The 17192-nt window shown below is 39.0% G+C and overlaps 1 protein-coding gene across 3 annotated transcripts in view; it reads left to right on the top strand.

The window, feature by feature from the left end:
* NLRP3 (NLR family pyrin domain containing 3) overlaps nt 1–17192 on the top strand; it is a 55175-nt gene that overhangs the window by 33834 nt on the left and 4149 nt on the right. For all 3 annotated transcript variants that reach the window (XM_030314931.2, XM_030314918.2, XM_030314909.2), the window contains 2 exons: nt 15540–15710; nt 16433–16603. In XM_030314931.2, the coding sequence (XP_030170791.1) occupies nt 15540–15710; nt 16433–16603 (342 nt within the window). The remainder of the gene's footprint in view (nt 1–15539; nt 15711–16432; nt 16604–17192) is intronic.

Genomic DNA, 17192 nt, shown 5'->3' with positions numbered 1-17192 from the left:
GTTCTGAATATATCTGTGAAGTCCATCCAGTCCAATGTGTCATTCAAAGTCATTATTTTCTTGTTGATTTTCTGCTTAGATAATCTGTCCATTGTTGTAATTGGGGTATTATTATGTATGTGATTAATTGATTTATATATTTGCCTTTCACATTGGGGGCATAAATATTGACAAATGTTAGCTCTTCTTAATGGATAGACCCCTTAATTATGATATAATGTCCTTCTTCATCTCTCATTACAGTCTTTCTTTTAAAATGTAGCTTGGCTGATATTAATGTAGCTGCTCTCCCTTTCTTTTGACCTCCATTAGCATGCTAGATGGTTCTCCATTCCCTCACTTTGAATCTGCAGGTGACTATAGGTCTAAAATGAGTCTCTTGTGGGCAGCATAAGATGGATATTTTTTTAACCCATTCTGATAACCTATATCTTTTGATTGAAGAATTTAGTATATTTACATTCAGAGTGATTACTGAAAGATATGAATTTAGTGCCATTGCATTATCTGTAGATGTGGTGTTTCTGGTGATGGTCTCTGGTCCTTTGAAGTATTTGCTGCTTTGGTTCTTTTCTTTTTATCTCTCAGAGTCCCCCTTAGGATTTCCTGCAGGGCTGGTTTAGTTGTCAGGAGCTCCTTTAGTTTTTGTCTCAGAAAGTTGCTATCTATCCTTATATTCTGAATGACAGCTTTACTGGATAAAGTATTCTTGGCAGCATAATTTCCAGTCAGCACATTGAATATTTCCTGCCACTCCCCTTTGGCCTGCCAAATTTCAGTGGACAGGTCTGCTACGAACTTTATGTGTCTATCCTTGTAGGTTATGGACTTATTATCCTTACCTGCTTTCAGAATTCTCTCTTTATCCTTATATTTTGCAAGTTTCACTATGATATGTCATGGTGTTGGCCTGTTTTTGTTGATTTTGAAGGAAGTTCTCTGTGCCTCTTGGACTTGGATGCCTGTTCCCTTCCCCAGATTAGGGAAGTTCTCAGCTATTATTTGTTCAAATAAACCTTCTGACCCCTTTTCTCATTCTTCTGGGACTCCTATGATACAGGTATTTTTTCATTTCATAGAATCACTTAGTTCTCTAATTTTCCCCTCATGATCTAATAATTTCTTTTCCCTCTTTTTTCCAGCTTCATTATTTTTTCCTAATTTTAACTTCTATTTCACCTATTGTCTCCTCTGCTTCTTCAATCCTCACTGTCACTGTATCTAGTTTATTTTGCATCTCAGCTATAGCATTTTTAAATTCATCCTGACTAATTCTTAGGCCTTCAATTTCTGTATCAAGGATTTCTCTGGTGTCTTCTATGCCCAGGTATGAATCTTATGACTGTTGTTCTTTTTTTTTAAATTTTTATTTATTTTTGAGAGAGAGTGAAAGAGACAGAGTGTGAGAAGGGGAGAGGCAGAGAAAGAGGGAGAAACAGAATCTGAAGCAGGTTCCAGGCTCTGAGCTGTCAGCACAGAGCTTGATGCGGGCTTGAACTCATAAACTGTGAGATCACGACCTGAGCTGAAGTCAGACACCTAACCAACGGAGCCACCCAGGCTCCCCTTATGACTGTTGTTCTAAATCTTGTTCATCTATATTGCTTATATCTGTTTTGAGCAAGATACAAGCTGGATGTGATTTCTTCTTGACCTTTCTTTGGGAACAATTCCTCTGTCTTGTCATTTTGGCTAAATTTCTGTTTTTTGCATGTTTTAAAAGCATGTTATGTGTCCTGCTCCTGAGAGTACTACTATATAAAAATGGGTTATACACTGTCCAGGGCTTGGAACTCCAGGCATTGTTTCTGGTGTATGCTGTGTGCACTCTGCTATTGTGTTTTGGCTGGTCTATCCCACTGGCGGGTCCTCTGAAGATCTCTTCCTTGCTTGCAGTAGTGAAGTGTTAAGTCCTTTACCTAAGTGTGCTTTGATTTGTTCGTTAAAATAACCCTGGGGGTAAAAAGCAAGGGGGAAAGGCTTATTCCAAAAATAGAGAAAAGGAAAAGAAACAAAAGAAACCCAACAGAGAATCAAACAACCAAAAGACTGATTTCAAAGGAAGAGAAATGAAAAAAAAATAGAAAAAAGCAGGAGAAAAGAAAACAGAATAAAAAAGAAAAGAATAAAAAAGCCTGATCAAAGAAAAAGAAAAAAAAAAAGGAAATGGGGAAAAAAAAGGAACTATGAGCCTGATTCTAAAAGAAAAAGAGAACAGGGAGGAAAAAAGAACAAAAAGTTGTCTGTTGGTTCCTGGGGAGTGGGGGATAGTGGCCAGCCATGCTGGTCTGGAGGAGAGGCTGGCCATGTTGGCTCAGAATCAGTCCTGCCCAGTAAATAAGCAGTTTCCAGGCACAGAGGGGCAGGGTTGGTGTAAGCAGGTCCTGCTTCCATTGGCGGTCCATGTGTTGCTCTCTGAAGCCCCACTATTTTGGTGTTGGGGGGAAAGTGGCACCACCCCAATCTCTTGACCTTGGAGTGGGGATCTCAACCCCCGCTGTCCAGACAGCCATCATAGAAGAGCAAGGGAAGTCAGCTTTCCCTGTGCCAAAGCTCTCTTGCTTTTATTCTTGGGTGTGCAGCTGGGATTCAAAACCTAAAGTCTTAAAGGACCTGACACAGCACGGATCCACTCCTTTCCTCTCCAGGATGGAGAGTAGAGCCTCTCCATCCTGCTGATGAAAGGCCTTTGGCTGGAATCTGAAGGGTCTTTTGTCCTTGTGGAGGCAATAAACTCTTTTCCAAAAGTAGTCAAGGGAGAGGACTTTTCTCTCCCAGTTCATCCCAGAGTTCTCTACACCATACTATGCACTCTGGAGCCAGCTTCTTCCACCCTAGGAGCACGAGCCTCAGCTCCATTCCAGAAAAAGTCATGGACTTCCAAAACCTCAGGATTTGAGCTCCAAATGCTATTTTCAAAAAAGAACTGGAGAACTCAATACTTTTTGATCCCCAGTCTGTGGTCCAGAGAAGTTTTCCTCTTGTGCTAACTCGATACTGCACTTTCTCCACCCCTTTCTCTTTTTCTTCTTTCATCTCTCCATGGAAAAGTTTCCATCCTCTCTGTGGCACTGCCATTTTTCTCTCCCCCTAAATCACATCCTTGCACCTGCCATGCTGTCTCCCACCAACTGTAGAGATCCTTCTGCCCCTTTGCAGATTGATTTCCTGGGTGTTCTAAGTAATCAGACCTCAATATAGCTGTGTTTGAGGGAAGAGAATCATAGTCTCCCTACTTAACTACTCCCTGAAATGATTTTTTAAAATATACTGTTATATACTGTTTGCTAGTATTTGACTGAGAATTTTTGCATCCATGTTCATCAAGGATATTGACCTATAATTGCCTTTTTTAGTGAGTCTTTGTCTGATGTTGGTATCAGGATAATGCTGGCCTTATAGAATGAGTTACGTCTTCCTTTTCTATTTTTTGGAATAGTTTGTCAAGAATAGGTATCAATTCTTTAAGTGTTTGGTAGAATTCCTCTGTGATGCCACTTGACTCAGGACTTTCGTTTGTTGGGGGATTTTTGGCAACTGATAGATTTTCTTTGCTGGTTATGGGTCTGTTCAAGTTTTCTATTTCTTCTTGTTTCAACTTTGGTAATTTATATTTTTGTAGGAATTTAAACATTTCTTCCAGGTTGTCCAATTTGTTGGCATATAGTTTTTCATAATATTCTCTTATGATTGTTTCTATTCCAGTGGTGTTGTTGCTATTTCTCCTCTTGCATTTGTGATTTTATTTATTGGGGTATTTTCTCTTTCTTTTCTTTTTTTTAGGTAGGTATGGCTATAGGTTTATCAGTTTTAATAATGTTTTCAAAGAAACAGCTCCTGGTTTCATTGATCTGCTCTATTGTTTTATTGTTGTTTGGCTTTTGTTTTGTTTTGTTTTTAGTTTCTTTTTTTTTATTATGAAATTTACTGTCAAATTGGTTTCCATACAACACCCAGTGCTCATCCCAAAAGGTGCCCTCCTCAATACCCATCACCCACCCACCCCTCCCTCCCACTCCCCATAAACCTTCAGTTTGTTCTCAGTTTTTAAGAGTCTCTTATGTTTTGGCTCCCTTCCTCTCTAACCATTTTTTTCCTTCCCCTCCCCCATGGTCTTCTGTTAAATTTCTCAGGATCCACATAGGAGTGAAAACATGGAATCTGTCCTTCTCTGTATGACTCATATCACTTAGCATAACACTCTCCAGTTCCACCCATGTTGCTACAAAAGGCCATACTTCATTCTATCTCATTGCCATGTAGTATTCCATTGTGTATATAAATCACAATTTCTTTATCCATTCGTCAGTTGATGGACATTTAGGCTTTTTCCATAATTTAGCTATTGTTGAGAGTGCTGCTATAAACATTGGGGTACAAGTGCCCCTATGCATCAGTACTTCTGTATCGCTTGGGTAAATTCCTATCAGTGCTACTGCTGGGACATAGTGTAGACCTATTTTTAATTTTTTGAGGAAACTCAACACTGATTTCCAGACTGGCTGCACCAGTTTGCATTCTCACCAACAGTGCAAGAGGGTTCCCCTTTCTCCACATCCTCGCCGGCATCTATAGTCTCCTGATTTGTTCATTTTAGCCACTCTGACTTGCGTGAAGTGGTATCTGAGTGTGCTTTTGATTTGTATTACCCTGATGAAGAGTGACGTTGAGCATCTTTTCATGTGCCTGTTGGCCATCCGGATGTCTTCTTTAGAGAAATGCCTATTCATGTCTTCTTCCCATTTCTTCACTGGATTATTTGTTTTTCGGGTATGGAGTTTGGTGAGCTCTTTATAGATTTTGGATTCTAACACTGTCTGATATGTCATTTGCAAACATCTTTTCCCATTCCACATTTTAGTTTGTTGGTTGTTTCCTTTGCAGTGCAGAAGGTTTTATCTTGATGAGGTCCCAATAGTTCATTTTTGCTTTTAATTCCCTTGCCTTTGGAGATGTGTCAAGTAAGAAATTGCTGCGGTTGAGGTCAGAGAGGTTTTTTCCTGCTTTTTCCTCTAGGGTTTTGATGGTTTCCTGTGTCACATTCAGGTCCTTCATCCATTTTGAGTTTGTTTGTGTGAATGGTGTAAGAAAGTGGTCTAGTTTCATTCTTCTGCATGTTGCTGTCCAGTTCTCCCAGCACCATTTGTTAAATAGACTGTCTTTTTTCATTGTATATTCTTTCCTGCTTTGTCAAAGATTAGTTGGCCATACTTGTGTGGGCCTAGTTCTGGGGTTTCTATTCTATTCCATTGGTCTATGTGTCTGTTTTTGTGCCAATACCATGCTGTTTTGATGATGACAGCTTTGTAGTAGAGGCTAAAGTCTGGGATTGTGATGCCTCCTGCTTTGGTCTTCTTCTTCAAAATTACTTTGGCTATTCGGGGGCTTTTGTGGTTCCATATGAATTTTAGGATTGCTTGTTCTAGCTTCGATAAGAATGCTGGTGCAATTTTGATTGGGATTGCATTGAATGTGTAGATAGCTTTGGGTAGTATTGACATCTTGACAATATTTATTCTTCCAATCCATGAGCACGGAATGTTTTTCCTTTTCTTTGTATCTTCTTCAATTTCCTTCCTAAGCTTCCTATAGTTTTCAGCATACAGATCTTTTACATCTTTGGTTAGGCTTATTCCTAGGTATTTTATGCTTCTTGGTGCAATTGTGAATGGGATCACTTTCTTTATTTGTCTTTCTCTTGCTTCATTATTAGTGATAAGAATGCAACTGATTTCTGTACATTGATTTTGTATCCTGCGACTTTGCTGAATTCATGTATCAGTTCTAGCAGACTTTTCGTGGAGTCTATCAGGTTTTCCATGTATACTATCATGTCATCTGCAAAAAGTGAAAGCTTGATTTCATCTTTGTTGATTTTGATGCCTTTGATTTAATTCTGTTGTCTGACTACTTATTCTAGAACTTCCAACACTATGTTAAACAACAGCGGTGAGAGTGGACACCTCTGTCATGTTCCTGATCTCAGGGAGAAACCTCTCAGTTTTTCCCCATGGAGGATCATATTAGCTGTGGGCTTTTCATAAATGGCTTTTATGATGTTTAAGTATTTTCCTTTTATCCCAACTTTCTCGAGAGTTTTTACTAAGAAAGGATGCTGAATTTTGTCAAATGCTTTTTCTGCATTGATTGACAGGATCATATGGTTCTTATCTTTTCTGTTATTAATGTGATGTATCACGTTGATTGATTTGCAAATGTTAAGGCAGCCCTGCATCCCAGGAATGAATCCCATTTGATCATGGTGAATAATTCCTTTTATATGCTGTTGAATTCGATTTGCTAGTATCTTATTGAGAATTTTTGCATCCATCTTCATCAGGGATATTGGCCTGTAGTTCTCTTTTGTTACTGGGTCTCTATCTGGTTTAGGAATCAAAGTAATGCTGGCTTCATAGAATGAGTCTGGAAGCTTTCCTTCCCTTTCTATTTTTTTGGAATAGCTTGAGAAGGATAGGTATTATCTCTGCTATAAATGTCTGGTAGAACTCCCCTGGGAAGCCATCTGGTCCCAGACTCTTATTTGTTGGGAAATTTTTGATATCTGATTCCATTTCTTCGCTGGTTATGGGTCTGTTCAAGCTTTCTATTTCTTCCTGTTTGAGTTTTGGAAGTGTGTGTGTGTTTAGGAATTTGTCCATTTCTTCCAGGTTGTCCAGTTTGTTGGCATATAATTTTTCATAGTATTCCCTGATAATTGCTTGTATATATGAGGGATTGGTTGTAATAATTCCATTTTCATTCATGATTTTATCTATTTGGGTCATCTCCCTTTTATTTCTGAGAAGCCTGGCTAGAAGTTTATCAAATTTGTTTATTTTTTCAAAAAACCAACTCTTGGTTTCATTGATCTGCTCTACAGTTGTTTTTTTTTTTTTATTCTACATTGTTTCTGGTCTAATCTTTATTATTTCTCTTCTTCTGCTGGGTTTGGGGTGTCTTTGTTGTTCTGCTTCTATTTCCTTTAGGTATGCTGTTAGATTTTGTATTTGGGATTTTTCTTGTTTCTGGAGATAGGCCTGGATTGCAATGTAGTTTCATCTCAGGACTGCCTTCGCTGCATCCCAAAGCGTTTGGATTGTTGTATTTTCATTTTCATTTGTTTGCATATATTTCTTAACTTCTTCTCTAATTGCCTGGTTAATGCCCTCATTCTTTTGTAGGGTGTTCTTTAACCTCCATGCTTTTGGAGGTTTTCCAGACTTTTTCCTGTGGTTGATTTCAAGCTTCATAGCATTGTGGTCTGAAAGTATGCACGGTATGATCTCAATTCTTGTATGCTTATGAAGGGCTGTTTTGTGACCCAGTATGTGATCTATCCTGGAGAATGTTCCATGTGCACTCAAGAAGAAAGTATATTCTGTTGCTTTGGGATGCAGAGTTCTAAATATATCTAACATGTCCTTCTGATCCAGTGTATCATTCAGGGCCCTTGTTTCTTAATTGATCCTCTGTCTAGATGGTCTATTCAATGTTGTAATTGAAGTAGCAAAATAGCCTGCAATGACCACATTCTTATCAATAAGGTTGCTTATGTTTATGAGTAATTGTTTTATATAGTTGGGGGCTCTGGTATTCGGCGCATAGACATTTATAATTGTTAGCTCTTCCTGATGGATAGACCCTGTGATTATTCTATAATGCCCTTCTTCATCTCTTGTTACAGCCTTTAATTTAAAGTCTAGTTTGTCTGATATAAGTATAGCTACTCCAGCTTTCTTTTGACTTTTAGTGGCATGATAGATAGTTCTCCATCCCCACACTTTGAATCTGAAGGTGTCCTCAGGTCTAAAATGAGTCTCTTGTAGACAGCAAATAGATGGGTCTTGTTTTTTTTATCTATTCTGATACCCTATGTCTTTTGGTTGGCACATTTAGTCCATTTACATTCAGTGTTATTATAGAAAGATATGGGTTTAGAGTCATTGTGATGTCTGCAGGTTTCATGCTTGCAGTGATGTCTCTGGTACTTTGTCTCACAGGATCCCCCTTAGGATCTCTTGTAAGGCTGGTTTAGTGGTGATGAATTCCTTCAGTTTTTGTTTGTTTGGGAAGACCTTTATCTATCCTCTATTCTGAATGACAGCCTTGCTGGATAAAGGATTCTTGGCTGCATATATTTTTCTGTTCATCACATTGAAGATTTCCTGCCATTCCTTTCTGGCCTGCCACATTTCAGTAGACAGATCCGTCACGAGTGTTATCAGTCTCCCTTTATATGTTAGAGCATGTTTATCCCTAGCTGCTTTCAGAATTCTCTCTTTATCCTTGTATTTTGCCAGTTTCACTATGATATGTCATGCAGAAGATCGATTCAAGTTACGTCTGAAGGGAGTTTTCTGTGCCTCTTGGATTTCAATGCCTTTTTCCTTCCCCAGATCAGGGAAGTTCTCAGCTATGATTTCTTCAAGTACACCATCAACACCTTTCCCTCTCTTTTCGTCCTCTGGAATCCCAATTATGCATATATTATTTTGTTTAATTATGTCACTTAGTTCTCTAAGTCTCCCCTCATACTCCTGGATTTTTTTTATCTCTTTTTTTCTCAGCTTCTTCTTTTTCCATAGTTTTATCTTCTAATTCACCTATTCTCTCCTCTGCCTCTTCAATCCGAGCTGTGCTTGCCTCTGTTTTATTTTGCAGCTCATTTATAGCATTTTTTAGCTCCTCCTGACTGTTTCTTAGTCTCTTGATCTCTGTAGTAATAGATTCTCTGCTGTCCTCTATACTTTTTTCAAGCCCAGCGATTAATTTTATGACTATTATTTTAAATTCATTTTCTGTTACATTGCTTAAATCGTTTTTGATCAGTTCGTTAGCTGTCGCTAGTTCCTGGAATTTCTTTTGAGGAATAGTCTTCTGTTTTGTCATTTTGGATAGTCCCTGGAGTGGCGGGGAACTGCAGGGCTCTTCCCCCATGCTGTCTGGAGTAACTTGTGTTGGTTGGTGGGCGGGGCCATAGTCAGACCTGATGTCTGCCCCCAGCTCACCGCTAGGGTCACTGTCAGACTGGTGTGTACCTTATCTTCCCCTCTCCCAGGGGCAGGACTCACTGTGGGGTGGTGAGGCCTCTGTCTGGGCTGCTTGCACACTGCCAGTCTTGTGGTGCTGCTTAGCTGGGATCTGGCCTATTATCTGGGGTGGATCTGCAAGGGGCACAGTGGTGGGAGGAGCAGCCTCAGCTCACTTTGCCTTTGGTGGTCTGCTTCCGGAGGGGCCCCTCTTCCTTGGGCCTCCCATCTAAGCTTGGCTCCAGAGAGTCTGTTCTGCTAGTCTTCTGGTGATTTTCTGGGTAAATTCGGCAGATGTGGGTGGAATCTCAGTGATCAGCAGGATGTGGTGAGCCCAGCATCCTCCTACACCACCATCTTCCCGGTCCTCTGGGTTATTTTTTCTGTATGTAAATTTTCTACCCTGCAACTTTGGTTAGGTCTAATTTTTTTTTTTGGTTGAATCTTTTGTTTTATATATATATATATATATATATATATATATATATATAAAATCACATCATATGTAAATAGAGTAAAATCTCTCTTTTCCTTTCTAATTCTGATACCTTCTATTTATTTTTGTTGTCTGCTTGTTCTGACTAGGATTTTGAGTATTAGGTGAATAAGAATGCAAAGAGTGGGCACTCTTTTCTTGTCCCTGATCACAGTGGAAAGGGTTTCAATTTTTCACCATTGACTATGATGTTAGCTATGGGCTTGTTATATATAGCCTTTATTATGTTGTGATACATTTCTTATATGCCTAATTTGGCAAAAGTTTTTTAATCTTGAATGGATGTTGAATTTTGTTAAATGTTTTTTCTTCTATTGAGAAAATCAAATTGTCTCTTATTTTATTGCTCTAATTTATCACATTTATTGATTTGCATATGTGAAACCATTCTGTCATCCCAGGGATAAATTCCACTTGACTTGGTGAATAATACTTTACATGTGCTGCTGAATTCAGTTTACTATTATTTTGTTGAGAATTTTTGCATCTAAATTCATGAAGAATATTGGCTTGTGGTTTTCTTGTAGTATCCTATGTAGTTTGGTATCAGGGTAATACTAGCGTCAAAAATGAGTTTCTCTGATTGGGAAAGTTTGAGAAGGATTGCTGCTAATTCTTTAAATGATGACAAAATTCATCAATGCAGCTATCTGGTCCTAAGCCTTTTTTTGTTGGGAGTTTTTTGATTACTATTTCAATCTCCTTAGTAGTAGCTGATCTGTTCAGATTTTCTATTTCTTCTTGGTTCAGTTTTGGTAAGTTGGATGTTTCAAGAATTTTTCCATTTCTTCTAAGTTGTCCATTTTATTGGGTATAGTTTTTCATAGTAGCCTCTAATGCTCCTTTATATTTCTGTGGTGTCAGTTGTAATGTCTCCTCTTTCAATTATAATGCTGTTGATTTGGGTTCTCTCATTTTTTCTTGGTTTGTCTAGCTAAAGGTTTATCAATTTTGTTTATCTTTTCAAAGAACCAACTCTTGTTTTGTTCATCTTTTTTTATTGTTTTCCTGTTTTCTATTTTTTTTTATTTCTCTCTAATCTTTTTATTTTATTCCTCTTGGTAACTTTGAAGTTTAATTTTTTTTTAAATTTTTTTAACATTTATTTATTATTGAGACACAGAGCATGAGCAGAGGAGGGGTGGAGAGAGGGGAAGGCACACAGAATCTGAAGCAGGCTCCAGATTCTGAGCTGTCAGCACAGAGCCCAACGCGGGGCTTGAACTCACAAACTGTGAGATCATGACCTGAGCCGAAGTCTGTCGCCTAACCAACTGAGCCACCCAGGTGCCCCACCTCTTGGTAACTTTGGATTCAGTTTGTTCTTATTCTAGTTCCTTGATATGTGAAGTTAAATTTTTTTAGGATCACTCAATTTTCTTGATATATTCATTTATAGCTAAAAACTTTTGGAATAGAACAGATTTTGCCATATTTTGTAAGTTTTGGTATGTTGTGTTTCCATTTTTGTTTTTCTTGTTTTGTTTTTCTTTCTTCTTATTTTTTTTTAAATTTCTCCAGCAAATTTTTTAAACCTGTTGGCTGTTCAGGAGAGTGTTATTTGATTTCCTTGTATTCTTGGATTTTCAGTTGTTCTCCTGTTACTGATTTGTACTTTCATACCATTGTGGTCAGAAAAGATACTTGGCATTATTTCAGTCTTTTTGAATTTGCTAAGACTTGTTTTGTGGCCTAACATATGATCTATTTTAGAAAATGCTCTGTGTACATGTGAAAAGAATGTGTATTCTGCTGTAGTTGGTGTGAATGTTCCAACCACAATCTATTGTCTTCCAGCAGTATAGGCTACTAGTCCAAGATCCCAATGTTGGCAGAGTTTGTTCCTCCTAGGGCTGTGATGAAGAATCAATTTCATACATCTCTTTCAGTTTCTGCTGGTTTGCTGGCAATGTTCCACATCCTGGGCTTACAAATGCATCACCTCTTAGCTTTCATCTCTACATGGTATTGTCTCTGTGTTGGTGTGTGTCTTTGTATCCAAATTTCCCTGTTATAGATATAGAAGGTACCAGTCAGGTTGAAATATGGCTCACTTTCTTGACTTCCTCTTAACCAATTGCATCTTCAATGACCTTATTTTAAAATAAGGTCACATTCTGAGGTACTGGGGGTTCACACTCCAGCATATAAGGTTTTGGGGAACATAATTCAACCCATAATACTATCTGTCAAAACCAGAATCATAATATGAATGGTTTCTTATTATTTCTTCTTAAATTTATCAGGGATTTATTGCCATGCTGGTATATACAGATCTATAGATTTGGGCATAATATTACATAATATTCATTATAGTGATTTATTTAAGTTCTTATTGAATAGTGAACCTTTGGATGAATTTTTCCCTTTTTACTATTACAAGTAACTATGAAAAACATATTTGTTTTTTAAAATTTTTTAAAATATGTTTTCAATTTATTTTTGAGAGAGAGAGAGACAGAGCATGAGCAGGGGAAGGGCAGAGAGAGAGGGAGACACATAATCTGAAGCAGGCTCCAAGCTCTGAGCTGTCAGCATAGAGGCCCCCACGGGGCCCAAACACACAAACTGTGAGACACGACCTGAGCCAAAGTCGGATGCTTCACTGACTTAGCCACCCAGGCGTCCCTGAAAAAAATACTTGTTTATATAACTTTATGTATGTGTAGATATTTCTTTTGTGATGGATACCTATACGTGTAATTAATGAGGGAACACTTGTAGGCATTTTATATTTTGTTAGGCATAGCCAAATATCTTGAACTTTAGAACTTTATCTCTGGTTGCATTTTGCACCCCCTACCCCCAATATTACACAACTGCCACAAGGTAAGCATTTGCAAAATTCTTTAATTTTTATTACTTACTCCCCACCCTCATCCCTTTGTCGCCTGCCTGTCCTTTCTTTACTGCCTTGTTGAACAGTGGCACTTTCCAGAGGCTGATCAGCCAATAAACAGAGGAAAATCCTCAATTTTCTTTACTTTCAGTTCCTTCTGCCTTCTTTTTTCTTTTGACAAACACCAGAGGAGTTTTCTAAAATACAGATTTGCTAATATTGAGTCATTTATTTAAAACAAAAACAAAAGCAAAAACCTCCAAAGTTTGTGTTTCTTTGCATGGTACACGAAACTATCTGTGACCAGCTCTAGATCACTGTTTCTGCCCTTTCACCTAACACACCGTTCACTCCATTTTGAGTCATATTGAATTTGTTTTTAGTTTTAGGAACCTGGCCTCTTCCACCCTTCCTCCTCTTGCTTACTGCCTTCCTTTTGCCTGTATGCAAAATACCCTCCCACCCTCACAGTCCATCTAAGAAGCTTCTTCTTATTCTTCAAGTAATTTCCCTGTTACTCAGCTTTTCCATTTAAAAATAAGGATAAAAACAATACCTGTATCTTGGTTTTGTAGTAATTCAATGTGATAATCCTGTTTAAAGTCATTGTCTTGGCAAAACATATAGTAAACCCTCAATAAATGTTAAATTTACTTCAATATTTTTTGGAACACATATTTATAACCTAAGGCATATCATTAGTAAATTAAAAAAAAAAAAAAGACAGGAGCACCTGGGTGGTTCAGTTGGTTGAGTGTCAGACTTCGGCTCAGGTCATGATCTCATAGTTTGTGGGTTTGAGCCCTGAATCAGGCTCTGTGCTGACAGCCCAGAGCCTGGAGCTTGCTTCGGATTCTGTGTCTCCATCTCTGTCTGCACTTCCCCCACTTACACTTTGTCTCTCTCTCTTTCCGTGAAAAATAAATGTTTTTAAAAAAATTTAAAAAAACCCAATAATTTAACAATATAGTACATGGCAAAATATCTGTGCCCAGTGAATGTAGAACTTAGTTGAATGGATTGCTTGATACCAAGATGTACATACAAAGTTTGTTACATCTGTTGAATCAAGTGGATTGGTTGGTAGAATTGGGTGTTCAATTGACTAAACATTTTATTATGCACTCCACGTACCCATCACTCAGTCTCAATGTTACCAATATTATCAATGTTTTGACAATTCATATGTGACTCATTCTCAACAAAATCATCCTGTGCTTGTAACTGTTGTCACTTCATGGTGCACTGCTCCTCAAACATCTGTTTCATATCTTTTCTAATCCTTTTCTGGGGAGGATGGCAAAGCTTGCCATTTTGTAACTTTCAAATGGTCTTTCCTTTCTTTTTGGATGACTATCTTCAGTCTTCTGGAATGTTGTTCATCTTTTCCAGTGTCTTAGTCTGTTCAGGCTACTGTAACAAAAATACCATTTTCTGGGTGACTCAAACAACAAACATTTATGTTCAAAGTTCTGGATCCTGGAAGCCCAAGATCAAGGTGCTTGTAGATCATCTGATTTCTGGTAAGAGCTCTCTTCCTGGCTTTCAGACAGCCACCTTCCTGGTGTGTCCTCACATGGCAGTAGAGGCATGGGAACTCTCTGGGGTCTGTTTTACAAAGGTGCTAATCCCATCATGAAGACTATACCCTCAAGACCTATTTACCCCTTAAAGGCCATACTTTCTAATACTATCACATTGAGGATTAAGATTTCAACATATGATTCTGAGATGACACAAACATTCAGTTCAGAACAGCCAATAATCCTGCAAATCCCTTGTACATGTTAAATAGAGTCCATCTGATAAAATTATTCTTAACTGGCCATTCTTAACTCACTAGAAGCCCCTCAGAACTTGCCTTTTGTTTGTTTGTTTGTTTTGTTTTGTTTTTACTCCTCCATTTTGGGCTTCATTCCCTTCTTTGTCTTGCTTATTCTATTTTTTAAATTATGATTCATCCTTGGGGCGCCTGGGTGGCACAGTCGGTTAAGCGTCCGACTTCAGCCAGGTCACGATCTCGCACTCCGTGAGTTCGAGCCCCGCGTCAGGCTCTGGGCTGATGGCTCGGAGCCTGTTTCTGATTCTGTGTCTCCCTCTTTCTCTGCCCCTCCCCTGTTCATGCTCTGTCTCTCTCTGTCCCAAAAATAAATAAACATTGAAAAAAAAATTAAAAAAAAATTATGATTCATCCTTGACTGGGAAAACAAGTACTTCTGTTTTCTTTTGATCACCTGCTCATGCTACTTTATATGTTTCTATTTTTCCTGATTCTAAGACATCTTGGAGCTTAAAGGCATGTCATTGTTAAGGATTGTGGAAGGAAAGAATATGATTGCATGAGATGTTCTTAAGTCAAGGTTTTGTTGAGGCCCTAGCATATGTGGCTTTCTGTATACTGTATACCACCCTCTGAGCTTCTATGCTGGAGTGATGTAGCTCTCTACTTCAAAGCCCTCATGCTTGTGTTGGTGATAGAATATGTTCAACTTGACCCAAGTGTAGTACACCAAAAATCTTAATCCCACTGAGTGTAATGCAAATTTAGAGCTTTATTCTCTGAGAGACTCCTTCCAAATCAGAAGTAAGAAGAATATGGACAGAAGGGGCAACAGAGGTGAGATGGCACTAGAAGGCTTAAGTCTAGGTCCCCCATCCACTGAACGCTTGCTCTTTGACCCTAAGAGAAACATATGCTTTGATAAACCTAAGATTTCTGATCTGTAACAGATACATAATGGTTACTGTGGCACTGCTAACTTGCTCAGTTAATGTGAGAGTCAAATAAGGCAAGTCTGTGCAATGTGGTAGGAATTATCAGTGACAGACAACCTGGGATGTATTTCTTGAAGATGTGGTGGTAGGGAGCATGCATGGCAGAGGGAATATGCATAAGAAGGAAGAAGGATGTGGAAGGAATCTGGATTAATTTGCTTTTGCTCTGTCTCTTCTACTGGTCCCAGCCAAGCATCTGCTGAGACTATTATTTCTCTCTTTTATGGGGCCAGAGACAAAGAGTCATGTGCTCCTCAGATTGTATCCAAGATGCTGGCTCCTCATCTTGAAGTTGAAGGATGTAGCTTTTTAGATAAGAAGAGATTCCTCTGGTGAGGTAGCTGTGCAATGTTCAAGGAAGTCTGAACACTGATGACTCTTTTCCTTGTTCCTTCTCCAGGTTGATGAATTCTGGACTTACATCAGGTTGCTGTCCAGCTCTGTCTTCAGTGCTCAGCACTAACCAGAAACTCACACACCTTTACCTAAGGGGCAATGCTCTTGGAGACACGGGGGTGAAGCTACTCTGTGAGGGCCTCTTGCACCCCAGCTGCAAGCTTCAGATATTGGAGTAAGTCCCTTAGCTTTTTTTTTTTTTTTTAATTTTTGCTTATTTATTTTTGAGTGAGAGAAAGGCAGAAAGAGAGGGAGAGAAAGGATCACAAGCAGGCTTTGCACTGCCAGTGCAGCTTGAACTCCCAATGTGGGACTTGAACTCACACACTGTGAGATCATGACCTGAGCTGAAACAAAGGGCGGCTTAAGCAACTGAGCCACCCAGGTGCCCCAGTCCCTTAGCTTATTACAATGATGTGGATGCATGGTGGCTAAGGTGTGTATGTGTGTGTGTGGGGGGGGTAATGATAGAATGATTTGTACCTGAGAAGTAATGATGTTCTCCTAAGGTTTGGCTTGTTACAGGATCATGCACCTGGGAAGAATTCTACTTCTCAGTGCTGTAAAGGTAAATACTGGATTTGGATTTGTGGATTTCACCACAAAAGAATAGAAAGATATGACACTTGTGTTTTAGGGAAATTTAGGGAGAGGCATAGAATTGGGGAAAAATCAATTCACAAACTACTATTCCTAATTTGATCTGCACAATCCAGTAGACTGGAAAAAAATACTATCATCTGAAAAGGAAAGAAGAATAACCACAGGCACAGAAGATTATTCTAAGTTTGTTAATCCTGTGCTTTTTGTGCATTTGAAACATTTCAGGCTGAGATCTGGGGCACCTGCTGGGATGGCTAAGGGGACATTTTCTTTAAATCACCCTGTTTCTTGCAGATTGGACAACTGTAGTCTCACCTCACACTGTTGCTGGGACCTTTCCACACTTCTGACCTCCAACCAGAGCCTGCGGGACCTGAGCCTAGGCAACAATGACCTTGGTGATCTGGGAGTCATGCTACTCTGTGAGGTGCTGAGGCAGCAGGGCTGCCTCCTGAAACGCCTGAAGTAAGTGTGCTCTTCAGGGATTCATGTGGTGGGGTTCAGAGTACAAAGGACAGGTTGACCAGTTATCAAAACCTGGGAGGACTTCATTTGTACTCAGACTGAGGTTTTTTTTTTTCATAAGGCATGTGAGTCATGAATCACATATTTAACTTCATCCAGACTTTATGCAGACATTAACTTTGAAAATCAAGTTTCAGTTCAGTGTGAAAAGAGTTTCCATTCATTTTCCTGAAAGAAACCCAAGCCCCAATGAAAGTTGCCAAATAGAATTACATGGCTATGCAAGGGACTGGACTTTGCAGAACTGGAGGAGTCCATGGTTCACTGTAATTGCCAAGGTCTTTGCACAGTGGGGTGTTGTAGGTCTTGTTTCTGAAGACTTCCAAATGGAAAGAGAGTTTCAGAATCAGCAAGATTGGAAATTCCACAGACGTCAGTTCATCTGCATTGTGTTGGGTTTCCTTATTAGTAATATCACTCATTACCTCTTGAGTAAGAACTCCCTAGTGAGTCTCCTACCTTGGTCAGTCAGGACAATCACAGTCTCCACTGAAGACATTTCCCTCACTTTGCTTTAGAGGCAACACCC

Source organism: Lynx canadensis, chromosome A1 (assembly GCF_007474595.2).
Source record: "Lynx canadensis isolate LIC74 chromosome A1, mLynCan4.pri.v2, whole genome shotgun sequence".
Lineage (NCBI taxonomy): Eukaryota > Metazoa > Chordata > Mammalia > Carnivora > Felidae > Lynx > Lynx canadensis.
This window is presented reverse-complemented; position numbering and strand designations above follow the sequence as displayed.